Source organism: Gobius niger (assembly GCF_951799975.1).
Source record: "Gobius niger genome assembly, chromosome: 2".
In the NCBI taxonomy this organism is placed as follows: Eukaryota; Metazoa; Chordata; class Actinopteri; order Gobiiformes; family Gobiidae; genus Gobius; species Gobius niger.
In genome coordinates this window covers 7,691,544-7,716,908 of record NC_136853.1, presented here as the reverse complement: position 1 = coordinate 7,716,908, position 25,365 = coordinate 7,691,544, and the positions used below count along the sequence as shown (strand labels likewise).

The 25,365-nt window shown below is 41.9% G+C and overlaps 1 protein-coding gene across 1 annotated transcript; it reads right to left on the bottom strand.

The window, feature by feature from the left end:
- Positions 1-8,919: 8,919 nt before the first annotated feature.
- selenoo2 (selenoprotein O2) lies at positions 8,920-25,269 on the bottom strand. The gene is made up of 10 exons (XM_079582600.1): positions 24,943-25,269; positions 23,640-23,851; positions 19,719-19,922; positions 17,996-18,170; positions 17,805-17,935; positions 16,006-16,280; positions 15,695-15,875; positions 13,659-13,844; positions 11,176-11,335; positions 8,920-9,051 (listed from the first exon to the last, which is right to left on the bottom strand). Exons 1-10 carry the CDS (start codon positions 25,159-25,161, stop codon positions 8,941-8,943), a joined length of 1,854 nt encoding a protein of 617 aa, XP_079438726.1. The 5' UTR covers positions 25,162-25,269; the 3' UTR covers positions 8,920-8,940.
- Between the last annotated feature and the right edge of the window lie 96 nt (positions 25,270-25,365).

Below are 25,365 nucleotides of genomic sequence, written 5' to 3'. Positions count from 1 at the left end.
TACAGTGACTATATAGTGCTCACGCCATTTTGTAGGGGTGTCCGAATGTCCAGAGAGTAGTCCACTCGAAATTTCCCACAATGTATCTCGAAAAGTAGTGAGCATCGATGGTCACTAAACGGGTCAATATAGACCACAATGCATTGCGAGAGTCGGAGAAGAGCCTGACAGAGACAGGTCTTTGAACTAAACAACACGACTGAAGTAAATCAGCTGTTTCAGTCGTGTGTTGCGTATTTCTCATGAATAAACGACCAAAATATAAACGGTTACGGTGAAAAGATGCTAACGTTAGCTGCTAACCTTTAGCTTGCGCTGTTAAATGACCGATAGCTTCTTCTCGAATAATCCAAGTCATTCATGTAAAATCCATGTGAAGTAAAAGCGTATCTGACTCGTATTAATCCATAAATATTCCACTGTCTCATGAGTCTGGTTGGTCTTTATCACAGAAATACTTTATTCCTGGAGTTTAGCGAACTTTTAGCAGATGTAGTCACTCAATCTGCTGGCGCTTCGGACACCGGGCTGTGACTTGCTTTCGGCACGTCTTTTGAGCTAACGCTGGGGTGATATTATATATTTTTTTCCTTTATTTGTGATGATAGTAACGCCTGTAAAAGTGCCAAAACAGCCGTTCTGTTTCATAAAATAAACGTTTGTAACAATAAATAAATTCAGATAAAAAATAATAAAAAACATATCTGCAGCCGCAGCACGCGTGACGTCACGCAGCGTGGAGAAAGTAGTGGCTTGCGTCCGAATCGCCAACAGAATCAGTGACTATATAGTGACTATATAGTGCGGGCCTATGTAGTGAATGAGGGGTTAGGGCAGTGGTTCTCAACCTGGGGGTCGGGACCCCCAAGGGGGTCGCGAAACAAATTTGGGGGGTAGCCAGATCATTTTTTCTTTGTTTTTTAAGAATTATGTAGGCTAATGTTCCGATTTCTCACGGTGTGACATGGGCGGGGGCGTCACAAACCCCTTTAACTGTTATAATGGGGGTCGCGGCTCCAATGGGCTCCACATGGGCTCCACATGGGCTGTATCCGAAGGATACAGCCCATGTGTTTTTTTGGCGTCTAAAATGGCCGACTGGGGAGTGTTGGGTCACACAGAAGACATTGGTGTCCTAAGCCTTCTTGATACCTGGTATACATGTTTTGGTGAGCAGTGATTGAAGAAGTGGTGGATGCTTTGCTATTGTGGATCTTCTGTTTTGTTCACAAACCAAGGAATACTTTATTAGATCTGATTAGATGAAGACTTACTGGATGGAGACTGTTCTCCTGCTGTTCCTCTTTGTCTGTCTGACGTTCTGACAGGTCTGATCCATCATGTTTCCTGTAGATCTAAGTGATGATCAAGTCCAGTAATTGATGAACTCTATGGTTTACAGGTGTTTGTTTAACAAAGTGATTTTCTATGTGAAGGACCTGCTGCTTGTTTCAATATTCTAGCTTTTACCAAATAACATTACAAATTCTATAAGATATCATCCTGTCATAAATGTTAGTGTGTCAACCCTTCAGATTAGTGACCCAACAGGAGGGTTGGGTCAAATCATTGCAGTAATTAAAATTAAAATTACTATTAATGATTCAATTGGATATTAAAGCCTCATGATTTAGAGGTACATATACACATGGTTCTGGTTCTAATGTTGAAAGCCTTGTCAGAGTAAAGCTAAGAAATATCTAATGTGACCCAACCCTCCCCGTTCTCTCCTGCTGTTTAACTCTTATGGCAGGGGTCGGCAAGTTTGCATCATAGAGGGCCGAATTTCATCATCGCCAAAACACCAAGAGCCGAACATCACCAGTGTCGCCTAAAGTTAAGAACCATTTTCTGCAAATGTCAATGTTTTACCTCAGTGGTTCCTAAGTGGTCCGGCTCCGAGACCCGCCATTACCTAAATGACAAATAAAACTGTAATTTGTCATATATCTTAGAAAATATTGCATTTACCACATGTTTTTATTGAACAAGCCGTAGATTTGCTTTTACGACTGAAATTATGATCAAAACAACCCAGTAATATACATTTTAACAGACTCCAGTGAGTTTCCGTAGAGTTTCAGTTGGAAAATATTGGGGAAAAAAGTTGCCTGTAGGCTCACGACCCACTTTTGAGTCCCGACCCACAGTTGAGAATCACTGTTTTACATATTATTGCTGGGTTGCAGGTGACATCACAGCGTTCTAAAGGCCTATAATTATATATAGAGGAAAAATTATTTTGTTTGTGAGGACATTTTTGGTCTTGTACAGAGAGATCATGGACCCAGTGGCTGATATTAATGATAATTTTTCTAATTCATCCATTTTCTTTATAGCTACGACTAAGTGTAATGCTGTTAAAAACTGTCTCCTCCCCCCGCTGGGTACGGTGACATCATCATATTCTAGAACCTGCAACCCAGCAATATGACCAAGTGGGATGTTCTGCAAGGACATTTAAAAATACACTTTAAAAATACATTGTTAAAGAATACTTTACCAGGTATTTGATCCCTTATTTGCATAATAATTAGGGCTGAACAATGTGGACAAAATTTCATATCTTGACTGCAGTTTTAGTGATTAAAATCTATATCAATTATATCTTGCTTTTTCAATTTTAATATCTTGAATGTCCATGTCTCGATAATCGATACGATAACAATATATCTTTCAGCCCTAATAATAATATTTCGCAAAATCATATTGGGGGCCAGGGGTTCTGTGCTGGAGGGCCGGATTTGGCCCCCGGGCCTGACGTTGCCTACCCCTGTCTTATGATATGGCACAGGGAACCACCATCACCCAAGGATGACAAGCTGCGACCCAAATAATCATGAATTCGTATTATGTTAAATTACTATATTAAAATTATTCATGAATCAGCTTTAAATCAGCCTTAAAAGCTGATTTTGAAAGATTCCACTGTCGATACGATACTTTTTCTGAAACTTTTTACCTTGTTAGCATGTGTTGGCATTTCATTTCCACTACTTTCCGCCCGGTGTTAACAGCCGCCTATACTTCCTATTATAATCTCCTGACCGACCTGAAATGCACAGAGCGGCCTCATTGTGTGCGGAGTTAATCCCCTCTTTGAGAAAGCCTAATTAAAAACACCGTGTTGGCAGATCTCAGGATTTCTGTCAGATTTCAACCGAGTTTTAGGGCAAAGACTGAGAGCGAGAACTGCTTTAACGAGAAGGAAAAAGCGAGCGAGGTTTGAGAACATACATTTGGAGTAGTTGAAACGCTGCATGAGAAGTGCTGTTTGAGTCGTCTAAATAATTGAACACAGAAATCTCCATTCTCCATGCACAGTTTTTGCGCATTACAAATTCAGTTAATAAAAAATCGGTTTCTTTGTGCGAAGTAAATCCCAGTGTCCCTGAATGTCCCACTTTGTGCAGACAGTGGCTTCATTCCACACATTCTTCACAGATCACACACGAACAACACACGGCTTCTGTGTGAGCTGCATGTTTCATAATCCCACTCACCCCAGCCGATGACATGTGCTACAAGGACCTCAATGTTTCATCAAAGTCTCTCAGTCACGGACGAGAAGAGCCAAAACATGGGAGTTCAGCTTCCCCATGGCCTCGTGTATGAAGCTGCTCTTCAGTCGACTGGAACTGGCCTGTACCATCACAAGCAATACAACTCTATGGGAGAGACACATTTTCAAAAAGAAAATATCTAAATGTTTCCCTGGTCTTTATTTGACAGTGATTAGATTCACAAACCTGACACATTATTCTTATGGCTGAGCTTCATCACACACATGTTTTTGAACATTGTCTCCACTTTTGACGCTTTTATGAGTAAATAACAGATGACTTTGCACTTTCCTGAGAAAGGAAATCTGTATTGTGAGCGTTACCATAGTTACCGCCATGGAATTTTCAGCTGCTCCAACTCAGTTTTAAACTATAGATACAGACGGCATCTCGTCATAGAAGGGGGCGTGTATCTATTCACCTTATTCCGGAGGCTCGCGTGGGCGCCGCCATGAATTGTGCCCGCCCCTTTTCTCCTATCTGTTAACATGGGACTGGAGAAGTCCACATAAAATCAGTCACTACACGAAAACAAAGCCGTTTTCAGACAAACGCTGCAGTGTCAACATGTCGGTGCAAATGAACATCGGACATTTTACACAAATCGATCGACTAAACATCAGATTTGAGCTGAGAATATTTTCCCTCGTTCTCCGTTAAAATGAACGGGCTTCACGCTCGACCGGAAGTGTCTGGACACCGGAAGTGCCGAGACAACGCAAAAAGTGGCAAAAGTGGGCGGGGTGGAATAAGGTGAATAGGCTCTTTAGAACGCTGTGATGTCACCTGCAACCCAGCAATTGCAGTTTTATAGTGTGACATCACCACATTCTAGAACTGTTGAGGTCGAGTCCTTCTCTTTCCATCTCCCCCTTGGCCCTTTTGTGTTTCCCTTATTTGTCAGTTCTGGGCGGTTCCCTCGTTAGTCACCACTCCATTGCCAGAGCGTAAGACGGAATTATTTGAGTATTTGAAAGAAACAGGACTTATGGAACGGATTTGAGCAAGCGTTTTTTTGTTTCCCTTTCTCTCCTATAAAAGTACGATATGCAGCTAAGACCACTCACAAGTCCGGTAGGTGGCGGCAAATGCACCGTGTGGATGCCAGCCGCCAAAAGAAGAAGGAGAAGGTTGCCAGATTGTTCAGGCTTTTTTTAAATAAATATTTTGTCACACTTTTTGATTCTTGAGACTAACCTGCCTTTTTCCGTGTCCTGGTCAGTTTAAGAACCAGTTCCTGTTCCCATCATGCTACTGTGCCGCCAGTGGCTTATGGGATGGCACATTTTCCGCCTTAAATGTCTTTATTTGGACACTATGTTGTTGTTGGACACTATACAGTAAGTGGCGGCATGAACCTTTGTTTGGCCTGCACAAGAAGAAGAAGAAGACCTGTTGGTGATGTCACTTCCCCTTCCCGTGGGTAAGGACGGTCGAATTGGGCGAATGGCTCTGAAGCTCTAGTTCACTAACTGCTAGTGTTAGTGCTTAGAGGCTATAATTTGATGGTTTCAGACGCAGCCATAGATGTCTGGAATGTGATGTCATATTGCTAAGCATTATGGGATTAGCAGCAATTATAAACTAATGGAGATTTTAAAAGTTAAAATACTGGAGTTATTGTTCACATTAAAACACCACAGTGAGTTAGATGTTTTTACCAGCAGTAACTCAGCAGCTAATGTAGTTGTTCTACGACTTTTTTCTCCACTTTTTATGCTGTTTTTAGCTCATGTTAGTCTATCTATGGAAAATGTATGTAACAGCTGCAAACATAGCGGATCTCCATGGTAACTGTGGATTTTCCCGAAGTCTATAGGCTCTTTATAATGTGATGCCACAGGAGCACAACCTTTTCATGATTTATTCATCATGAATTCATTGATATATTCACAGTTAATTCAGTTAATGAACTCACTAATGAAGGATCATCAGTAATCAGAGGTGGGTATAGTCGCCAAGCACAAGTGAAAGTAGTGACCAAAACAATTACTCGAGAGTCAAAAAGTACTTGGAGAAAATGTTACTTGAGTAATGTGTGAGTAGTAAAAAAAATGGGAAAAAAAACATGGTTAAGAGGTTCATCTTTTACAGGACATGCACAACCTATTGTACATGTTTTTAGTGGTAGGAGAAACCAGCACAGACACTGTGAGAACATGCAAAAACATACTTGGTTAAGAGGTTCATCTTTTACAGGACATGCACAACCTATTGTACATGTTTTTAGTGGTAGGAGCAACCAGCACAGACACTGGGAGAACATGCAAACACAGAAAGGCCTTGTCCAGGTGGGAATCAAAGCCTCATTTAAAAAAGGGAATCTTTTAAATATGTGTCAAGTATGTTCTGGTGAAAACATGTTGTGGTATAATCTGGACATGAACCACTACTGCCCCCTACAGGCCAACAGAAGAACATGTTTGTTCAAATCACACATGACCGATGAAAATCCTTGTGTGAAACTTTCTATTTCTAAAAGATGGATGAAGTTACAATCAGACAAGTCGAAAGTAAACATTTAAACGAAACAATTGCAACATGTACGGTTGAACATGTTGATGTCTTGCAATGTCTTTATTTGTAATCAGTGAAAATACTACTAAGAGTATTGATAATTCAAAAGGATGTCCTGGGGAAATATCTGTCTTAATGTTCAAGTGTTCAAGTGTGTAAAACAGTGATCCCGAATATAAAGCCAGACCCCTGTATAATCTGAGGGACCCTTTCAAACTGCAGCAGAGCCTTTGTGCAGGGGTGTAGCTTGCCTGCTCTTGCATAAAACGGCGCTTGGCTCCCCCCGAGTTTGATTGGCACTCGGCTCCTCTGGGCTGCAGCGCTGCTCATGCTGCAAGAGTCTGCAAGGTGAGCTCACAAAGTCACAGCGAGAACTGACAAATAAAACACAAGACAAGCACTTTAGTTCTGCCCGACGGACTCCAAAAGCCTCAACTCTGGCCAATACATTTCCCCCCAAAACAGACAGTTATTTTTGATGCAGTTTTATGTAGATTCACAGCATGTTTATGTTTTTCTTAAGCCTTTAGCAGGGGCCGGAGGGGGTCGGTAGGATTTCATCTCTGCTCTGCAGGTTTCATCAAATCTGGACCTTCAGTGTGCACTGGAGGGGTTTGCTGGCCATGGTTCTCCACCGGAAAAGGTTGTGTTACCACCAGCATTATCTAGTTGTTGTTAAGAAATAGATGAGGACCATGAGGTTTTCTGGAGTTTAATACAGAGCTCTGAACCTGAAGATGGGCTCTCTCAGTGACCAATGCTTTTATTTAACCAAATAAATAAGCAAATATACATCACAGTGAAACAGGTGGGGTTAGTTCTATATTAGAAATAAAGGATGCACCGATCGGATATCGGGCCACAGGCTTGTACTCATACTCGTACTCATTCATCAGGTCCTGATACCAGAAACCGATACCACTTGACGTGTTGCCGGCGCTCCTACAGGGCGCACCTACTGCTGAGGAGATAAAATAGCAACAAACTGGAGAATAGTTTAGTGTAAATCCAATATTCCACATAGAGCTGACTTTATTACAGACGACACTCCCTGAATCAGAGTCTGAGCTGGATCTAACCAGAGCTAAATGTTGTCAGTGCTGCAGCGTCTGCAGTGTTTACAACATACAGGCTAACGTTGCTAATGTTGCAAACTCGCGGAAAACAGTTTTGGCGATTCTTACGCCGTTTTATGCCCAGGGGTTTATTCATCTGAAAAACTAACCCAGCGACTAAAAAATACCCAGAAAACCCCAAATAAAGAGATAGAGCATGTTTATATTGAGCCAAAATGAGCTGCAGCAAAAAAATCTAAATGCTGAAGCTACTGGATAAGTTACTATAAACACACGAGAAAATCTACAGTGAGCTGTATTAATAAGAAACATCTCAATACTATTGTTCAATAAAAATACATAAATGACTAAAGCACAGGCACTGAGGAGCTTTAGGACATGAGCTGTTCTGTCTATGATGGACAGAGCAACAAAAATTAAACATTATATTGAATGAAAAATAAATAAAATGGCATCTGTTCAATTGTGATATAACTTCTCTTAAAAGTGTCGCCTACTTTACTCAAGGAAATGTAAATGAGTAAATTAACTAATTACAAACCAATCTGCTGTGAAAAACTCAGTCTATAAACCGTCTATTCACTTCAAAAAGTCTGTTGAAGAAAATGCCCTGTACTTGTATCGGTATTCGGTATCGGCAAATACTTAAATCAAAGTACTTGTACTCGTATCGGTTTAGAAAAAGTGGTATCGGCGCATCCCTATTAGAAATAGTCTATAAACTTGGATAAACAGTAATGGGCCTCTGTTACAGTGGGACCTTCAGTAAAGTCACAAAGTCACGATCATCAATCCACTAGTTTAACTAAATGTACATTTTCATCATTAGGTGGTTTTCTCTCTCCAGTACAGGGGCATTAAAAGTCATTCAATTAATTTTTCAAAATAAAGCCCTTGAATCGCATTAAAAAGCATTAGATTCAAACTGGCATCAAATCTAAGTTTATTGGAAAATTATGACATTGCTCAATGAAGTTCATCGATAAAACACAATTATGGTCTAACATATCAGCTGTAGTTTTAGCCGAAATTTACTCAAAGGTTTCCAGTTTAGTCCAATCCTCTTTCCTCTGTTTGATGAAATGTTTACGTATCTTAAGAGCTCGGAGTAGAGCCGCTGCTCCTCCACATCGACAGTCAGCTGAGGTGCCAGAGGAAGAAAATGGACAGATGATAACAAATAATGTTGATTTACACACAATTATTAACACTTTTCATCTCATGGATGAGTTGTTCATGGTACATTTTTTGTTAAGGTTCTTAACTTGGATAATAATTTGAGGAACTTTTAGTTGTATTGGAGTGATATTTGACTAGCTGTATTTATACTTATGAAGCTTATGCGCAAATTCAACCTGAAGACCTACCAGATGCATTCATTCATCCCCTCACCAGCCGCTCATCGCTCAGGATCCCTTTTTTAAGCTCCCTGGTCAATCACTCAGCCGTCTGCCAGCCGTGCTATGACCCTCCTCCACCCCTTTCTCCGCCTGGCTCCTCCTCAGCTCTGCTCATCGTCAAGTGGCCAACCCAGGTCTCTTCCACCACCACCAGGTTGAATTGCTCAAATACAAAAATTACTGCGAGTGCCTGCGAGTGTTCCCAGTGTTTCAGGCTCAGACAGGTCGAAGTGACTGGAAATCTGAGCCTTCATTCTCCATCAGCTGCAATTCCACAAACCCATGTGATGAAGAATTTGTGTTCGGCCAACGGGTACTGAGCCACACCACACATCACCCTCCCCCCCCTCAGAGAGTACAGTACTGGAGGAGGGCCTACGAGGATCATGTGACCTGTAGGTTGTGTGCCCAGGGCGGAGGTTTACGGTCGTAACCACAGTCTCCGTTCAAAGAGTCGGAGAAAGGATCCTCCAACACGTGCAGCACCTTGTTGACCTGAAACACAACGAGATCTGGGGGTTTATGATTGGATATTGGGACCGGTCCGCCCGTGTAGCCAATCAGAAAACAGAAGAAGAATCAGAAACAGGAGGCACTCAGGGGAATCCAAAATCAAAACAGCTGTCATGGCTTTGATATTGTTTCTTTTTTTTCCAATTAAAAACAAGCTACAAACTATGGCCACTGCCTCTTCTCCGTCCGCCATGTTTGTTTACTCTGAAGTCACGTTTGATCTCGAGGTTTCGCGAGATTTCCCGTCTGACCTGGGAGCGTTCGTGAGTGAAATCAGTTGGTGTGTGATGTGTTGATTTTCCCGTGTGGCTGAAAAATAGATCAAATTATATATTGTAGATGTAAAAATCTCTTTGGTCCTCATGACTGCCGTTGACACTGTGGCGATACCACCCCCTAGTGGCCAAGAGCAACTCCAGAAAGTTTGCTATAATATGGAAACCAATGGGGACTTTTCACATGTTAAAAACAAAGTTAAAGCCTGGCTCCAAAGACTTTCATTGTTTCTAAAAAAATAAATAAAGTTTATCCCAGAGAGCAATATGTTTTTTTTTCCACCATGCTGGTTTTGTTGTATGAATTTTTAAAGTTAAAGCTTTTGGCTTTGATTGACAGGCCCAGGAGCACGGTGGTGTGGGAAATAAAGACCTCACTCATCCAACAGAGCATGTTCCTGAAAAGAGCAATAAGGCGGGGAGCTCCGCCTTCACAGGGCAGGGGGCGGAGCAGCACCGAGCCTCCTCAGTTCTCCAGGGCCTGTCAATCAAAGCCCAAAGACTTTAAGAATCCAGAAAACAACAACCAGCAGGCTTTAAACCATGATACTCCTCTCAGTGCTGTCACAGAAGGGAAATATATTCATAGCAGGGGCGGACTGGTCATATGTCCATTCTGGAAGAGCACAGAAGGGCCACTGGGCTGGCCTCTCAGTTTTCTCCTTTAACCTCTTAACTCCCGCTTGAACCGAGAGGAGCTTTTCCCTCACATCAGATTTTTTTTCCCATCATTTTCTTGTTGGGTATTCAACTCATTTTTGTAACTTTTTGGTCATTTTTTTTTATCACATTTTTGTCATTTTTTTGTCACATTTTTGTCATTTTTTGTCACATTTTTGTCATTTTTTCGTCAATTTTTTATCCAATTTTGGTCATTTCTTTCGTCATTTTTTTGTCAATGTTTTCTCACTTTTTTGTCACATTTCCATCATTGTTTTCGTCACTTTTTTGTCAATGTTTTCTCACTTTTTTGTCACATTTCCATCATTGTTTTCGTCTCAGTTATGTTGCTATTTTCACAGCTTTTTTCCAGAAGCTTTTGGACTGGGGTAAAGCCAAACTGGAGAAAATGTGCTCGGTTCAGGTGGGAGTTAAGGTGTTAAGGGACTGGATGCAAGTTGGCCATTTTTATACTCACTACTGCCACCTCAGGTCATACATGTAACTGCAGTCTATATTAAGCTCATGCATGACGGCACTTTGGACCCAAAGAAACAACTTCTTGAGTAACAGTGCAGGATTTTAAAGGCAGTTGTGGTGAACAGGCCAAAAAAAGCAATTAAAAAGCCACAAAAACGTGACAAAAACACAACAAAAAATGTGACGAAACCATGACGACAAAGCCACAAAAAAGTAATGGAAAAAAACAACAACAAAACATGAGAAAAATGTGACAAAAACAGGCCGACAACGTGACAAAAAGTTACAATCACTTTTGTAGGTCTTCGCTTTCAAATGAGACGTTACATTGTCGCCCTCCAGTCGGTAAGCTTTTAGATTTGGGTAAAGCAGCACTGGAGAAAATGCTCTCGGTTAAGGCGGGTGGTAAGAGGGTTTTTAAGTCCCAGTCCGCCGTTGATTCATAGAAACAATAATATTCTCTGAAGCCGGGCGTTCAAGTTGTTTTTGGGAGATGTAAAGTCTTCATAGGATTATATATTGAGAACCAAAGAGAAGTGACCAGAAACCCACAGATTTGTTCAAAAATGATGATCGAAAACTTTGTAAACCATAAATTAACATAAATGCATTCTGTCACACTTTCAATATTGTTTGTGTTTGTGATCGAACAAACTCACAGTCACCCCATAGTTCATTGGTTCAGACTGACCTCAGAGTAGTCGCCTCTTTCCGCCTCCTGAACCGCGCTGTGGCAGATGTAGTTTCTGAGGACCACACGAGGGTTGGACTTCTTCATCATCTTCAGTCTTTCCTCCTCCACGACAGACGCTTCCACCGGGCTGCCGTCGCGCTCTCGAGCCAAACGCTTTCTGTTGCAGCAAACGCACAGACGAGAAAGACCTCAATAATCAAGGTTTAGTCCAATTCAGACAAAGGTTTGGTCCAGGTTTAAGTCATAGTTAAAGTGAGACACTGCATCAGTATTTGGACTTTGGCTGTAGGTGGCGGATATAAAGTATTCTGTCATTATGTATGTTTTATTTGATTTGATTAATTGCTAACTAAACCTAAATAACGCATAGAGCCAGGTTTAAATTGAAGGTTTTATTTTCTTGCTATATTAGTCAAAGATATGTTCTGTTTCTGTATTTTACAAAGGAAATGCCCGTATTTGGATTACAGAGTCTTGACGTGGAGAAAACTGGCCAAAACATCAACGTCAAGGTCAAGTTTAATTATAAAGCATCTTTAAAACAACCATCGCTGCCCATCAGTTGGAAAAAAATCTCAAAATTGGCCACCACCTGACGTTGTTTTACCTGCTGTGTCTTTCCTTAAAGGGGCAAGATGCAAGTTTGCCATTTTATGCTCACTGCTGCCACCTCAGGTCATATGTGTAACTGCACCTTCTATATTAAGCTCTTGCATCCCGAAATAACACGTTTCTGAGTGACAGTGTAGGATTTTAGAGGCAGTTGTGGTGAACAGGTCTGAGCTCATTCTACACATTAAGACATGGCTGGAACATGTAGGGGGAGGAAAATACTTAATTTTAACATTTTTAAACTACTTATAGTCCCTTTAAAGGGGCATTATGGACCTTTTTATGCCGAAAAAAAAACCTTGATATCTGTGCGTAATTTACCTTTTAATGACCGGCTGGACCGGTATGCTCCTTCCATAACTTTGTTTATTAACAAGGTAAAGGGACTAGATCAAACTTGGCCATTTTATACTCACTACCGCCACCTCAGGTCTTATGCGTAACTGCAGGTTCTATATTACAGTGCAGGATGGTGTATTTGCAGTGAGAAAACGTGTCTCTCTTTTCCTCTCGTGTCGTCAGGGCTTGGTATGTAAAGTGCACGCAGGTTGTTCTTATGCTTAATAGGCCTAGATGCAAGTTGACCATTTTATACTCACTACTGCCACCTCAGGTCATATGCGTAACTGCACCTTCTATATTATGCTCGTGCATGACGGTAGCCTGATAAACCACACCCACCTTCTTTCTGCACGAAAGAAGGTGGGTCTGGCCACGCACGGTAGACAAGTGTTTGATTGGCGGCTAAGGCCTAGCCGAACCAATCACGACCGTCACAGAGAAATGAGAAGGTTACGTCACTCGCTGCACCTCTATGTTTTTAGTTCAATTAACGTTAACATCAGCCAAAACTAATCATGGATGAAGTAGTCAAGGATTTTGCCTCGCGTTCTCCGCGTGAGTTTATATTCACTTCATATTTGTTTAATTGGACACGGCTGTCGTCACGTCCGCTAATCGCTAATTGGTTTATTTCACTGACAATCTGCGCACGTTAGGCCCGCCCCTTCAAACTGCTCCAATTGCTCCGTGACCAGACTAATTCCCTGCATGGAATGGACAGGGAAGAGTATGGCAGAGCCAGGCAAGCATGACGGCACTTCGAACCCAAAGTAACACCTTTTTGAGTGACAGTGCAGGATTTTAGAGGCAGTTGTGGCGAACAGGTCTGAGCTCATTCTACACGTATGTAGGGGGAGGAAAATACTTAATTTTAACATGTTTAAACTCTGTACTGCCCCCTTGTGCCAATTGTTATTTGTGTTTTGAGTTGTTTGTATTTTGTCCACTTCGCGCTTCCATACTTCTGTCATGCTCCTAGCTGTACCGCAGGATTCAAACTCCACAGTGTTTCTGCCTGTAACATTTTATTTTGGCCCTACAAAAATATCTGTAAGTATTCAAATTATATCAATCCTAGCTTCTATTAGACACCAAATTTAGTCATTTTAGCATGTTTCCAATAACACTGTTAGCATCCCTATGGCTTTCCCCATGTAAATTAGCATCATGCTAATCGCTCGCTAATGCGATCGTCTTTTGAGTATTTAGTTCACTTTATTTGATATATGAATTGTATATACGCCCAGTTAAGATTGTTATATGCATTCTTCGGGTTTCTGTATGTTACGGTTTTACAGTAAAATCACACCAAAACAGTGAGACGCTTCCTGGTCCTATATTGGAGACTGTTCGCCATCTGTAAAGCTAGTTCACACACTAGTGAAGGCAGAATAACATCATATCACTCCTCAAGATGCAAGAAGAAACAAATGTATCTTACTATGGAAAATCACACAAACAGTAACTTGGATAAGTAACTAATAAGGATAGGTGTTCGATTACTCGTTACGCTGCTCCTCGCTGACCTGTATCTGTGGACGAAGTGAGCCCAGTCGTCTCGTTGTTTTGCCTTTAGCTGTTTTTCATCCGTCTCCATGAGCTCCTTCAGCCTCCACATCCTCTGCAGCTGCCGGGACACGTCCGGCTGCTCGGCCACCAGCGAGAACATGGCGGGGTTGGACTGCGCCATGGACAGAATCATGGCCAGTTCACTACAGAGAAGATCAAGAAGATTGTGATCAAACTAAAATAGTTCTCAAAAAGATGAAAAGTAGATATGAAAATAAATACCCAAGTAAGACTGCCAAGGATTATAAAGATGTCATATTTAATCATATCTGTCCATTCTACACCTGGGCAGGTTAAATATTATATCCAACACTTACATGTTTTCTTGGTACGCCTTGTGTCCATAATGCTTGCAAATCAAGACATGGAAATTTAACATGGCAAATAAATTACACATTATTAATGCACTGTTGCTATTTGATAAGGAAGCAATAACAGCTAAGAGTTCATTTGCAAAACAAGATAACTCATGTTTTCGGTAATCGCAGCGTTTTTAATTAGTGTCTTTTTTGCCCTAACCAACTTTTGGTTAAGTGTGTTGGTAAACTCACAAAGACTCACAAAGACTGCGAGAACTCAGCGTGCTGGCAAAGTAAATAGTTTAGTGCAGTGGTTCCCAAAGTGAGAGAGTGAATGGGCGACTTGTTCCTTGGGCCTAGTGAAGGTAGAAAAGCACCATATGAGTTGAGACCATTTACCATTTATTTGCTACATTATTGCCAATCTGCCAAGCAACGTCTTCTTTTCTACTATACAAAGAGTTTATCTGGTTTTGCAAATCAACTTTTCACTATTTTAAGCAATTTCACCAATGAAAATCTTCAGCTAAATGGTTTATTTATAGGTGAGAGTGAATGGTCGTTGTTTTTATGGATATTCAAATATATATATTTTTAAATTGCACAAATTATCTAGATCAGTGTTTTTCAACCTTTCTTGAGCCAAGGCACATTTTTATCATTGAAGAGGGGGTATTATGCTTTTTTCAATCACATAGCACCAGTCTATATCACACTACAATGATGATGAAACCTTCTGTTGGTCTGTAAATGCAGTAAATTAGAATAACTGCCTTATATAAAATGTCTCTCTCAAAATGGCTGTAGTGAATGTCTTGAAATAGGCCTCTGTCTCTTTAAGAACCTCTGAGCCTTTCCGACACGCCCCCTCCACACGCTGTCTGTGGCATCAGTGGGGAGGGGGTTCTGCTGAGGAGCAGTGGTTGGTTACTCGGCTCGTGACGAAAGCTCGGAGGCGTCTCCAGGAGGTGGGGGCGTTCCTAGGAGGACTCAGGCAAACCTATCTCTAAAATGGCCGCCATCAGAGTTTTTACAGATTACTCAAAAATACGTGAATGTGCCAAGGCAACACTTCAGGCATGTTTTTAATGAGGGAATGACATAATAACATGATGTAAAGCTTGAAAAAGTCGATTTTGCATAATACCCCCACTTTAAAAAAAATCACGAGGCACACCACCAGCAGAAAATGTTAAAAAATGTAACTCTGTAGCCTATATTCAGTCGTTCTCATCAAAGTGTTTTGAATAGGAACATCATATAGTCTCACTAGCCACAATGCCCCAATGCATCACTAATTCTCTTGTCTTAAAGAAATTAACTACCTGATATGGAAGAGTATTATATGGTTACTCTGCCGATCACTAGACAGCATAGACACTCGAAAACAGTACATTATTTGTGGATAATAATGCATTTGTTTTAAAAAAAAAAACAACTAGGTGAAATTGGATAATTTCCCAAGGCACACCAGACAATATCTCACGGCACACTGGCACAGTGGTTGAAAAACACTGATCTAGAACAGTGTTCCCCAAACTGTGGTTTTTCGTCCATCTTTGGGTTAGTCTTTGTTTAGAACTACTTCATTCATGGTTTAGTCCAGATTTAGACCTGGTTTAGTCCAGATTTAGAGCTGCCCATAACCAGATTTTGGAAATACAATATCCGCTGCACCGCCGTTCACCCCTCACCGCTGCTCCATTGTGGGCTGGTTGGACACCTTCAGCTCTTCTATCGACGCACACTGCTGTAGGATCCGCTCCACCACGGACTCCACGGCCCCCCCGTCCGCCTCTGGGCCCCTCTGACTCTGCTCCTGTCCCGGCCAAGGCACCAGGCCCAGCAAACGGAAAGTGTTGGTGAAGTCTGCTCCTGAAGGGACATTTTGCCAACATCAGAGCCAGGAGAAGCAGCATTTGTTCGACCAACCCATCCACATTTATCTGTTTTTCTCCTTTACATCACTATTTATCCACTATAACGTTATCAATCAAGTCTTTACCAGTGTTGTGCATGAGCTGGAGCAGGTCAGCGATCAGCTCCCCGTCCTGTGGCTCCTCCCTTCCCAGGCCCAGCTTCCTCTGCATGTTCCCCAGGTACAGGGCCTCGTACGTGGGCATGAAGTCATCCAGAACGCCCCCGGCCTCCGCAGGGTTTAGCTCGGACCCCAGCGCTTCGGCCAAACGGGCCAAGTTCCACCGACACGCCGACGGCTGGGAGGAGAAGGAGTAGCGCCCCCTGGTGTCCGAGGAGTTGGACACAAAGTCTGGGTCATACCTGGGGAGGAATATGAGGATTTTTATAGACACAGGCGAGTTGAAGACTAATTTGGTATCATCACCCTAACCATCTAGCCTTTCTGTTCTCACGGCGGTGTGTGTACAATGAAAACTCTGGAGGGAACAAAAAATATAAAAGTTGTGTAGATAAAAACTAAGATTTCACATAAACTAACAGACTTCTCCAAAACAAGTCCCAACAGGCCTTGAACAAAACAAGTGACAAACAAAATGAGACACAATCTGAATCAGGGGTCCCCAGACTCTTTTCTCTGGGGCCACATTATCGTTCCTGACTGTGATAGGAGGATTTATCACGTGGCTATAATGTGTTGTTTATATCCTGATCTCTTATGTCAGTGGCCCTGCTGGACACGTGTGGAATTCTTTTTGATTTATTTAAGTTGCCCCCTAGTGGCTGGAATGAGTATACTGGTTATTTAATAAAAAAAAAAATATATATCATAACTCTGCACAGGAATGGGCTGTAAGATCACGTTGAAAATGTGTAAATGTACTTCGCCAAAAACTATATAAAAAAACTGAAATACTACAAATAATAATAATAATTTAAAAAAAAATCTAATTTCTTTTTCCTTTCTTTTTTTTCTTCACAAAAATTCAATCTTGCCAAGGGCACCAAATTGGCTAGGGCCGGCCCTGTAAATATGAGGAAAAAAAGTATATTTTAGGCATTTTTAAAACTGCTTAAAAAGCAGTCTCAGCAGAGATGCCCAGACTTCCCGATCCACGCCTCCTCCAGCTGTTCTACCCCTGAGGCGACACCAGGCCACAGAGACATAGTCCCTCCAGGACACGCTGGAGGGACTATGTCTCTGTGGCCTGGTGTCCTGGGTCTGGGCCTCCTCCCACTAGGACATGCCTTCCTGAGGCGACCAGGAGGCCTGAACCACCTCAGCTGCTCCTCCTGAGTGACTGAACTCCTCACCCTCTCTCGAGGGGGCCCAGCCTCCCTGCAAAGGAAACTCATTTCGGCCACTTGTATCTGCGATCTTGTCCTTTTGGTCATTTGGAATCATGTTTGGAAACATGAAACCTGAAAGCTAAGAACTACAAAACTGCTGTAAACGTTTCTGTCACGTTGAAGCCGCATTTATGTTGCATTTTTGACACTTTTTAGTTGCGTTAGTGCCTTTATTGTCGAGTTTTTGTTGCTTTTAATTGCATTTTTAATATGTAAATGTTGCTTTTTTGCTGCTTTTTTGTTCCCTTTTGGTCTCATTTTTCATTATTATTTTTGTACTGTATTTATGAGATGGACGGATGTTTGGCTGGGAAGCTGCAAATGAATTTCCCCTCGGGGAGAAATAAAGTCTTCTGAATCTGAAAATGTTTTAATTGTTTTTTTGTTGCTCTTTGTTCACAGCCTATGGGCCAGTGCTATACCTCATTTGAAAGCTAAGACCTTGTACTTTCTGAAATATGTGTAAGATCTGTGTGAGTTGGATGGCAGGTAACTGGTTAACATTGAAACTTAGATGTTAAGGGAGAAACCTGTTACCGGTCCATGAAGGCGAAGGGGCCGTAGTCCAGCGTGAGTCCGAGGACGCTCATGTTGTCTGTGTTTAAAACGCCGTGACAGAATCCCACGCTCTGCCACCGAGCCACCAGCCGCGCAGTCCGCTCCATCACCTGCGAGAAAACCACACGCCGTAACGGTCTGAAGCAAAGGCGACCATGACACGCTCCTACCGCTCTGAAGAACGCCGCGTTCCTCTGCCTGCGGTCGCTGAAGCGTTGAGTTTCGGGGTAAAAGTGTTCGATGACGTAATCCAAGAGCCGAGCGCGGAGGTCATAGCGGCCGGCGCTGGGCCCTTCCAGACCGGAGAACTCGTCCCGCTGAAGGAAGATCTCAAATGAACCGAACCTGTGGGAGGCAGAAAAAAGATTTTCTATACTCAAATGAGAGTCAGCAGAATTTTCAAGTCTCTAACTGGGAGAGGATCATTTAAATGTGGAAGAAAAAAATCTCCCAGTGATAACAGTATTTTTTTCAAAAATAAATATAGTAAAAAAACTCCAAATCTTCTGTTCCAAGTTATTATGCAACTCATCGTTTCAATACATTTTAAAGCTTGTAATGAACTGAAAATGGTCATTTGTTGAATTTGCAGCATTAGGAGGTGATATTTACTGAAATCAAAAGCTATTTCAATCAAAAAAATCTTAACAGGTCAAGTTATATTTTACCATAGGACCTTCTTTGAGCGGCTTCAAAATTCTTAAATCCATTAAACTTGTGAGTTTTTGGACAGTTTCTGCTTGGATTTCTTTGCAGGATGTCAGAATAGCCTCCCACAGCTGCCATTTGGATGAAAACTGCCTCCCACCCTCATAGATGTTTTGCTTGAGGCTCCAAAGGTTCTCAATAGGGTTGAGGTCAGGGGAGGAGGGGGTCCACATCATGAGTTTCTCTCCTTTTATGCCCATAGCAGCCAGTGATGCAGAGGTATTCTTTACAGCAGGACATGGTGCGTTGTCATGTATGAAGAGGATTTTGTTCGGGAAAGCACAGCTCTTCTTTTTGTACCATAGAAGACAGTGGTCAGTCAGAAAGAGGTCATTTTCAGACCTTCAGGGATCCTAAAGGGGCCAACCAGCTCTCCCCATGATTCTGGCCCAAAACATGACTCCGCCACCTCCTTACTGACGTCACAGCCTTGTTGGGACATTGTGGCCATTCACCAACCATCCACTACTCCATTGATTTGACCATCCAGGGTCACACGGCCTCATCAGTGAACAAGACTGTTTGAAAATGAGTCTTCATGTATTTCTGAGCCGTTTCTGTTCTTGACTGCAGCCTCTGGAGGGTCCTACACCTTGATGTTCGGGAGACTCTAGAGGCACCAGCAGCTTCAAATACCTGTTTGCTGCTTTGTAGCAGCTGTTCTATTCATCTGATGTGTTTGTCTGGCAGAAACCGTCCTCATTGTGCCTTTATCTGCACAAACCCGTGTGTGTCTGAATCATCCACAAATCTCCTATCAGTACGATGATTACGCTTAATCTTTCATACCTAGAGCAAGGCATTCAACTATTTCATGCTTTTCATCAGCAGAGAGATCCTTTTTCTTTCCCATATTGCTGGAAAATGATGATCTGCTTAATAATGTGGAACATCCTTTTTCAGTAGCTTTTCCCTTAACTGGGCTTAACCTGAAAACTAATCATCCCAGGTCTCTGAGATTAATGTCAGTGATTCAAAGAGACACAAAACCGTGCCTTGGGAGTTTCATTTTTTACCTTTATGGCACTGAAATACAATTTGCATGATAATTTGGAACGCAGTGTAAGGTAGATATTATCAGGTCAGAATCAACTTCAAAGCGTTGAGCCTCCAGATTTGAGTTGTTTATGAAAATACTTCATAATCAACAGAAGAAACTGTGGAAACGTTTTATGAGCTGTGCACCTGATAAAAGAAGGAGCGACTCTCAGAACGACGGCGCATCGTTCGGCCACGCGGCGGCCATCTCTGAGCGGGTCCCTGAGGACGCGGAGGTCAGAGGTCACGATGGAGGCGGCTCGAGTCGTGGGGATCCCGAGAGCCGCCAGGGCTTCACTGCACAGGAACTCACGCACACTGGAGCGCAGAACCTTCCTCCCATCTCCATCTCTGAAACAACACAGACAGACGTTAGACCCGGTTTAGCTTAAGTTACTGCTGTTGTGTCCTTTGGCACGACACTGACTTCCCCCGTGGTGTCCGGCGGGGGCGAGTGAGTGACCAGAGCTGATCGGGAGGTAAAGAAAGGGCAGATCAGCAGCAACATCACTCTTTAATAATAATTTTTAATAAATAATAATAAAGTAGTAGCCCAAATGTTAGTAGGTAAGTGCTTTATTTGTCATTTTAGAACTTTACAACAAAATTGTGTTCAGGTGTTAGTCCTGAGCCGCTGTGACTGAGCCGTGCCACCACTGAGGGTCAACCTGTCACCTGACCGGCGGAGGTAGAGGAAACCGACCGTAGCACCTGGAGGAAACCTGGCAGCCTTCAGTCTCCTCTGATCTTCGCCTCCTGGGTTTGTCCCTGTTTCAGAGCGTGGTGTCCTGCACTGGTCAGCTCCACCTCCTCCCCCCTTCCTGCGCAGCTCCCTCCGCTCCACAACAGTCTTTCACCATCTTCTGGGAATCTGTTTTATTCTCCAGTGAACGTCCATTAGCCAGAACAATAGCAGGGAGAGAAGGCGTGCGTGGCTTTACTGCGAGTCTTGCCCGGCTACCTCCTCGTTTGTCCCTTCCTTGTATCCTGTAGCTCCTCTTGTGACGCCCCCACTGTGCTGCGTGGGGGCTCTTGGTGCCTCCTCAGTGTTTCAGAAGAAGAAATCTGTAGGTCTCAAATGCCTTTAGGTCATAAGCTGCTGTTTGTTCAGGACCATTATGTAAAACAATGTGTTTTTCGTGAATGAAATGAGTAGTAGAGAGAGGGGGGGCTGGGGCTTCCATAATTTTTGTTATGGAAAGTTAGTTCTCTGTTTTGAAGGTGGCACATTTAGTGATGCAATGTGGGAATGCAATCCGGCAAAATAGAGTTGCTGAGAGTAGCTTTAAAGGTGCATTATGCAACTTTGTAATATTTGTGTGTAATTGTGGCTGCATGGGCGGTTATGATGACACTTTTGTATCGGGCATTTATCGAAGCAACCCTAGCTTTTTGCCTGGTCGCCTGGTACGGGAGCTCTTCTGTTAGAAACAAAAACGCCTTGAATCAGCTGGTCAAGTGGTCAAGTAAAGTCTCAGCTCAGTGTGGACTTTCTGCATGATAGACAGTTAGAGAGGACGGCACGAAGCATCGTAAAGACACTGAGCATCCTTTGCATTCAGAGTTTCGATTGCTTCCGTCTGGGCGTCGGTTTGTGGTGCAAATAAGCCTCACAAACCGTTTTAAGAAAAGCTTTGTTCCCACTGCCCTTTCCTTGATGAACAAGTCGGGATCATATTGCCCCTGACACGGCTTTTTGTCTTTGTTATTGTCAAGTGGCTTAAATTTCAGTTGTATCTGTACCAAAGGCACATCCTGTTAGTATCTGGAGCACTTACAAGCTTTATACTTAAATATGTGTGATGTTTTATCTTTGTATACTATGTTTTAATATGTTGACTAGTTCTCAGAATTGCAAGACGAATTTACCCACGGGTACAAATAAATTAACCTAACCTAACCTAACCTTACGTCACGGTGGCCTCTACAACACTCCAGGATCAATCCCGTCAGCAGTGAAAACCTACCAGAAACTCACCTGGAGAAACCTGGAGAAGCACAGAGGCCACTGTGATGGAAAATAAAGGCAAAAATAAAGGCCGCTGGGTCACTGAAAGGTCAAATATGCACAAATAAACCCTTTTTACTAATATCCACCCAAATAGCTTACCATCAACCACAACCAGGGAAAAAATATATATTATATATCATCATTATTTTTACTAGTATCATCTGGTTCCTAGTTCCTGGTGACTCAACAATAGATGTCAGATATGCGGCGAAGCTGTTAATCTCATAAGTGGCTTCTGCATGAATCACATGGCTGCTTCACAAGCTGAGCTCAACTTTCATCGTGCTTGTGGGGAAATATCCTTCATTGTTTTCAAAGCTTTCAGTCTAAACCTGTGGAACTTTATTGTTTGTTGCTTTATAATGCTATTTTTAGTGGTGGGACTCGATTAAACATTTTAATCGAGTTAATTATGGCCTTTGTAATTAGCAATTAATCACATTTAAGCATAATTTATTTAGGAGTTGTAATTATTTTTTAGAGGTATATTTTAGATGCTTCTTTGTATTTTCCTGGATTTGAACTCATCTGAAGTGGAGATGTGAGGCCTGTGTGAACATTTCAAACACTTTTTGGAGAATTATGCAGGGCTTAATTACTTATTACTTATTACATATTACATAATTCATTGTAAATTTAAAAAAAAATCTTAATGTGCCTTTTAACACAACACTAGTGACTTTTTGGAATGTTAACTTTGTTTGGCATTGATTGAAAATCATTGATAACCATTCGATTGACAACCATTGGCCGTCTGTAACTTGCTTTGTACCAAACATCGTACATGTAACGAGACTGTTGTTGTAGTTGTGCTTCGCTTCTGTTCTGCTCATTTCTGTTAAGTATATGAACATTTCATTAAGTGCTTTGTAAGGGTGGTCCGTGTTAAAACAGCCGCTTTGAAATGTAACAGGTTCCTTGCTAAGGAGGCAAATCCAATTATGATGTTGCTAAATGTATCATTGTATCATAATGTGGAAGGTTAAATCACAAACGGGTACGTTGTGTACACGTGTGCGCACGCTGTGTTCCAAGGCTCTCGTACTGTATGTTCTTTTGTACTATTGTTGTAATATACACTTTAATTGTAATGATTTCGGGGTGGGCGCTTATAAGCTTTTGCTTCGGCCCACTCCTTTTGAGCAGAATTCCAACTGCTCAAATAAACAAATAATCTTTTTAACCCCTTAACTCCCACCTGAACCGAGCACATTTTCTCCAGTTTGGCTTTACCCCAGTCCAAAAGCTTCTGGAAAAAAGCTGTGAAAATAGCAACAAAACTGAGACGAAAACAATGATGGAAATGTGACAAAAAAGTGACGAAAAATTGATGAAAAAGTGGCAAAAATGTCACAAAAAATGTTACAAGAAATGGACAAAAAATGGACGAAGATGACAAAAATACGACAAAAAAATTACAAAAATGTGACAAAAATTTGATACAAATTTGACAAAAAAGTGACAAAATGTGACAAAAAAATGACAAAAAATTGATAAAATGTTACAAAGAAATTACAAAAATGTTATAAAATTTGACAAAAAATGACAAAAAAATGACAAAAAAATGACAAAAATGAGTTGAACAGCCAACAAAAAAATGATGGAAAAAAAAATCAGATGACGTGAGGAAAAAGATCCTCTCGGTTCAGGTGGGAGTTAAGAGGTTAAATGGGTTTGTGTTGGCGCTTAACTGTGTGAATAAACAAGTTTGACAGTCGAATTGTTTTTGGCTTTACGTGTTGTTTGTGCCTAAGCAACGTTTGCAGGTGTTGAAAGTTAAGTGCGATTAATTTCGATTAATATTCTTAATCGCACTAAACCTTATAAACCTAATTAATCATAATTAATTGAAAAAAGTCCTGGCCCTAGTTATTATAGCTACATCTTTTTATTTGGACCTGTTTGTATTATTATTAAATAAAATATGTGCAGCCTATGTTGTACTTTTCTCTACTGTGAGAGCATAATATAAGGCTGCATGGCAACAGTGAAACCCAGAGGGGGCGGGGACTCGGACAAAGGTGGCCCAGATGTTGCTTTACAGTAAACGTCTTCACCTGGAGTAAGGAGTGACCCCGCCTCCTTTCAGCTGTATCTCCTGTCGCTGGTTTTCTGTTTGCACCTCTCCCAGATACGTGACCGCGCCGTCGCCGAGCTGCCCGGCGAACAGCCCGAACTGATGCCCGCTGTAGCAGTGCGCCGCCGGCCGAGCGCCCGGGAGGGGCCGAGAGCCACTGAGGTACTCGGCCGCCCGGGGGTCCCTGAGCACCTGAGAGAATCAATCAGAGAATATGACAAAGGGGTAAATGTTCAATGAGTTAACCTCTTGACCGAGCACATTTTACCCAAATCTAAAAGCTTCGAGGCCAGTGTGACGCCTCATTTGAAAGCTAAGACCGACAAAACTCATCTAAGCCTCTTCCCTGTTATGAATGTTGTTTTGGTTGTGTTTTCATCACGTTTTTGTTGCTTATTTGGTGTTGTTTTGGTCACATTTTTGTGGCTTGATCACAGTTTCATGACACACAAAAACGGCCAAAACACGACAAAAACATGACATATAACAATATCTCTACTCAGGATATAAAAGGAAGACAACTGATGTGGCAATTTTATGTACTCATAATCATTGCTCAAAAAGATAACAGTAAAAACATGGTTCCAAAGAGTGCACGTCTATGTGAAGAAACCAGTGAGTCAGTGTTTAAGCTGCTCAAGACGTTAGCATGCTACCGGCTAGCATTTTAGCTTCAACAGCTGCCACGCCTCATTTGAAAGCTAAGACCTACAAAACTGATCTAAACTGATCTTTTTCCTTGCCGTGTTGTCGTCACTTTCAAAAAAATTTCCATCGTATTTTTGTCACTTTTTCATCCCATTTTTATTTTATTTATTGATTTATTTGGTCGGGACAGTGCATGTTCATGAACACACATGGGTCTATAGCATGTACACATGTAGCCTATACATATATATGATTTTTTTTCTGGCAAAAAAACACATTAGGTCAGATGTACAAAACTGATGCTGGTAGAAAATGGTTCTCACATTGGGCTGTGAGTTTTGGCCCTTGGTGTTTTGGTTATGAAGAAAATAGCTTCTCCACAAGACAAACTTGTTTTGGTCTTGGAAATCGAACTTATTTTTTTCTCTTAAAAAACAAAACAAATAGTAGGCTAATAATAAAAAATATATAATAATAAATAAATACAATAACTAATTAAATAAATAAATAAATGATATTAATGAATGAATTAATAAAAATGAATTGGTATGCACTGCAGTACAACAACCACAAAAAGAAGTTTAAGACACGTTGCAAAAACACATTTCAAATCAAAAACGTCGTGTGTTGATCACCTGTTGCGGGGTCAGACCGAGCAGGGCTAACGCGGGTCCGGACACCGCCACCAGCTCCGGCCGAGGCAGAGGCTGCAAGGAGCGGAGGAGGGAGAAGCAAGCCCGGCGGACAGTTCTGGAGACGGGCCGGTCCTCCTCCTCGTGCACCACGGGGAGCTGCTGCAGGGCCGTGTGGGAGAAGCGCAGCCGCTCCAGGGCTGTGGGTTCAGGAGGCTCCATGTCTTGGTCCACAAGACTCACTGCACGCCCGGGCCAGTTTTGCTCATAAGATGATTTATGTCACGCCTCTCTCAATAATCCTGGGAAAGTCTGAGTGTGGGCCTGGGAATAGCATGTACATTTGTAAAAGCGATGACATAATGACAGTAAAACATCTACAGATAAAGCACACGTCAGAAATATATATATTTAAAAAAGGACACT

Excerpts from the sequence above, each read along its gene's own strand:
- selenoo2 (XM_079582600.1), bottom strand. The coding sequence starts at position 25,161 with ATGGAGCCTCCTGAACCCACAGCCCTGGAGCGGCTGCGCTTCTCCCAC. Across the intron at positions 17,936-17,995 it reads ACGCGGCGTTCTTCAGAGCG|GTGATGGAGCGGACTGCGCG; the intron begins GTAGGAGCGTGT and ends GTTTTCTCGCAG. Across the intron at positions 9,052-11,175 it reads AAAGAGGCGACTACTCTGAG|GTCAACAAGGTGCTGCACGT; the intron begins GTCAGTCTGAAC and ends GTTGTGTTTCAG.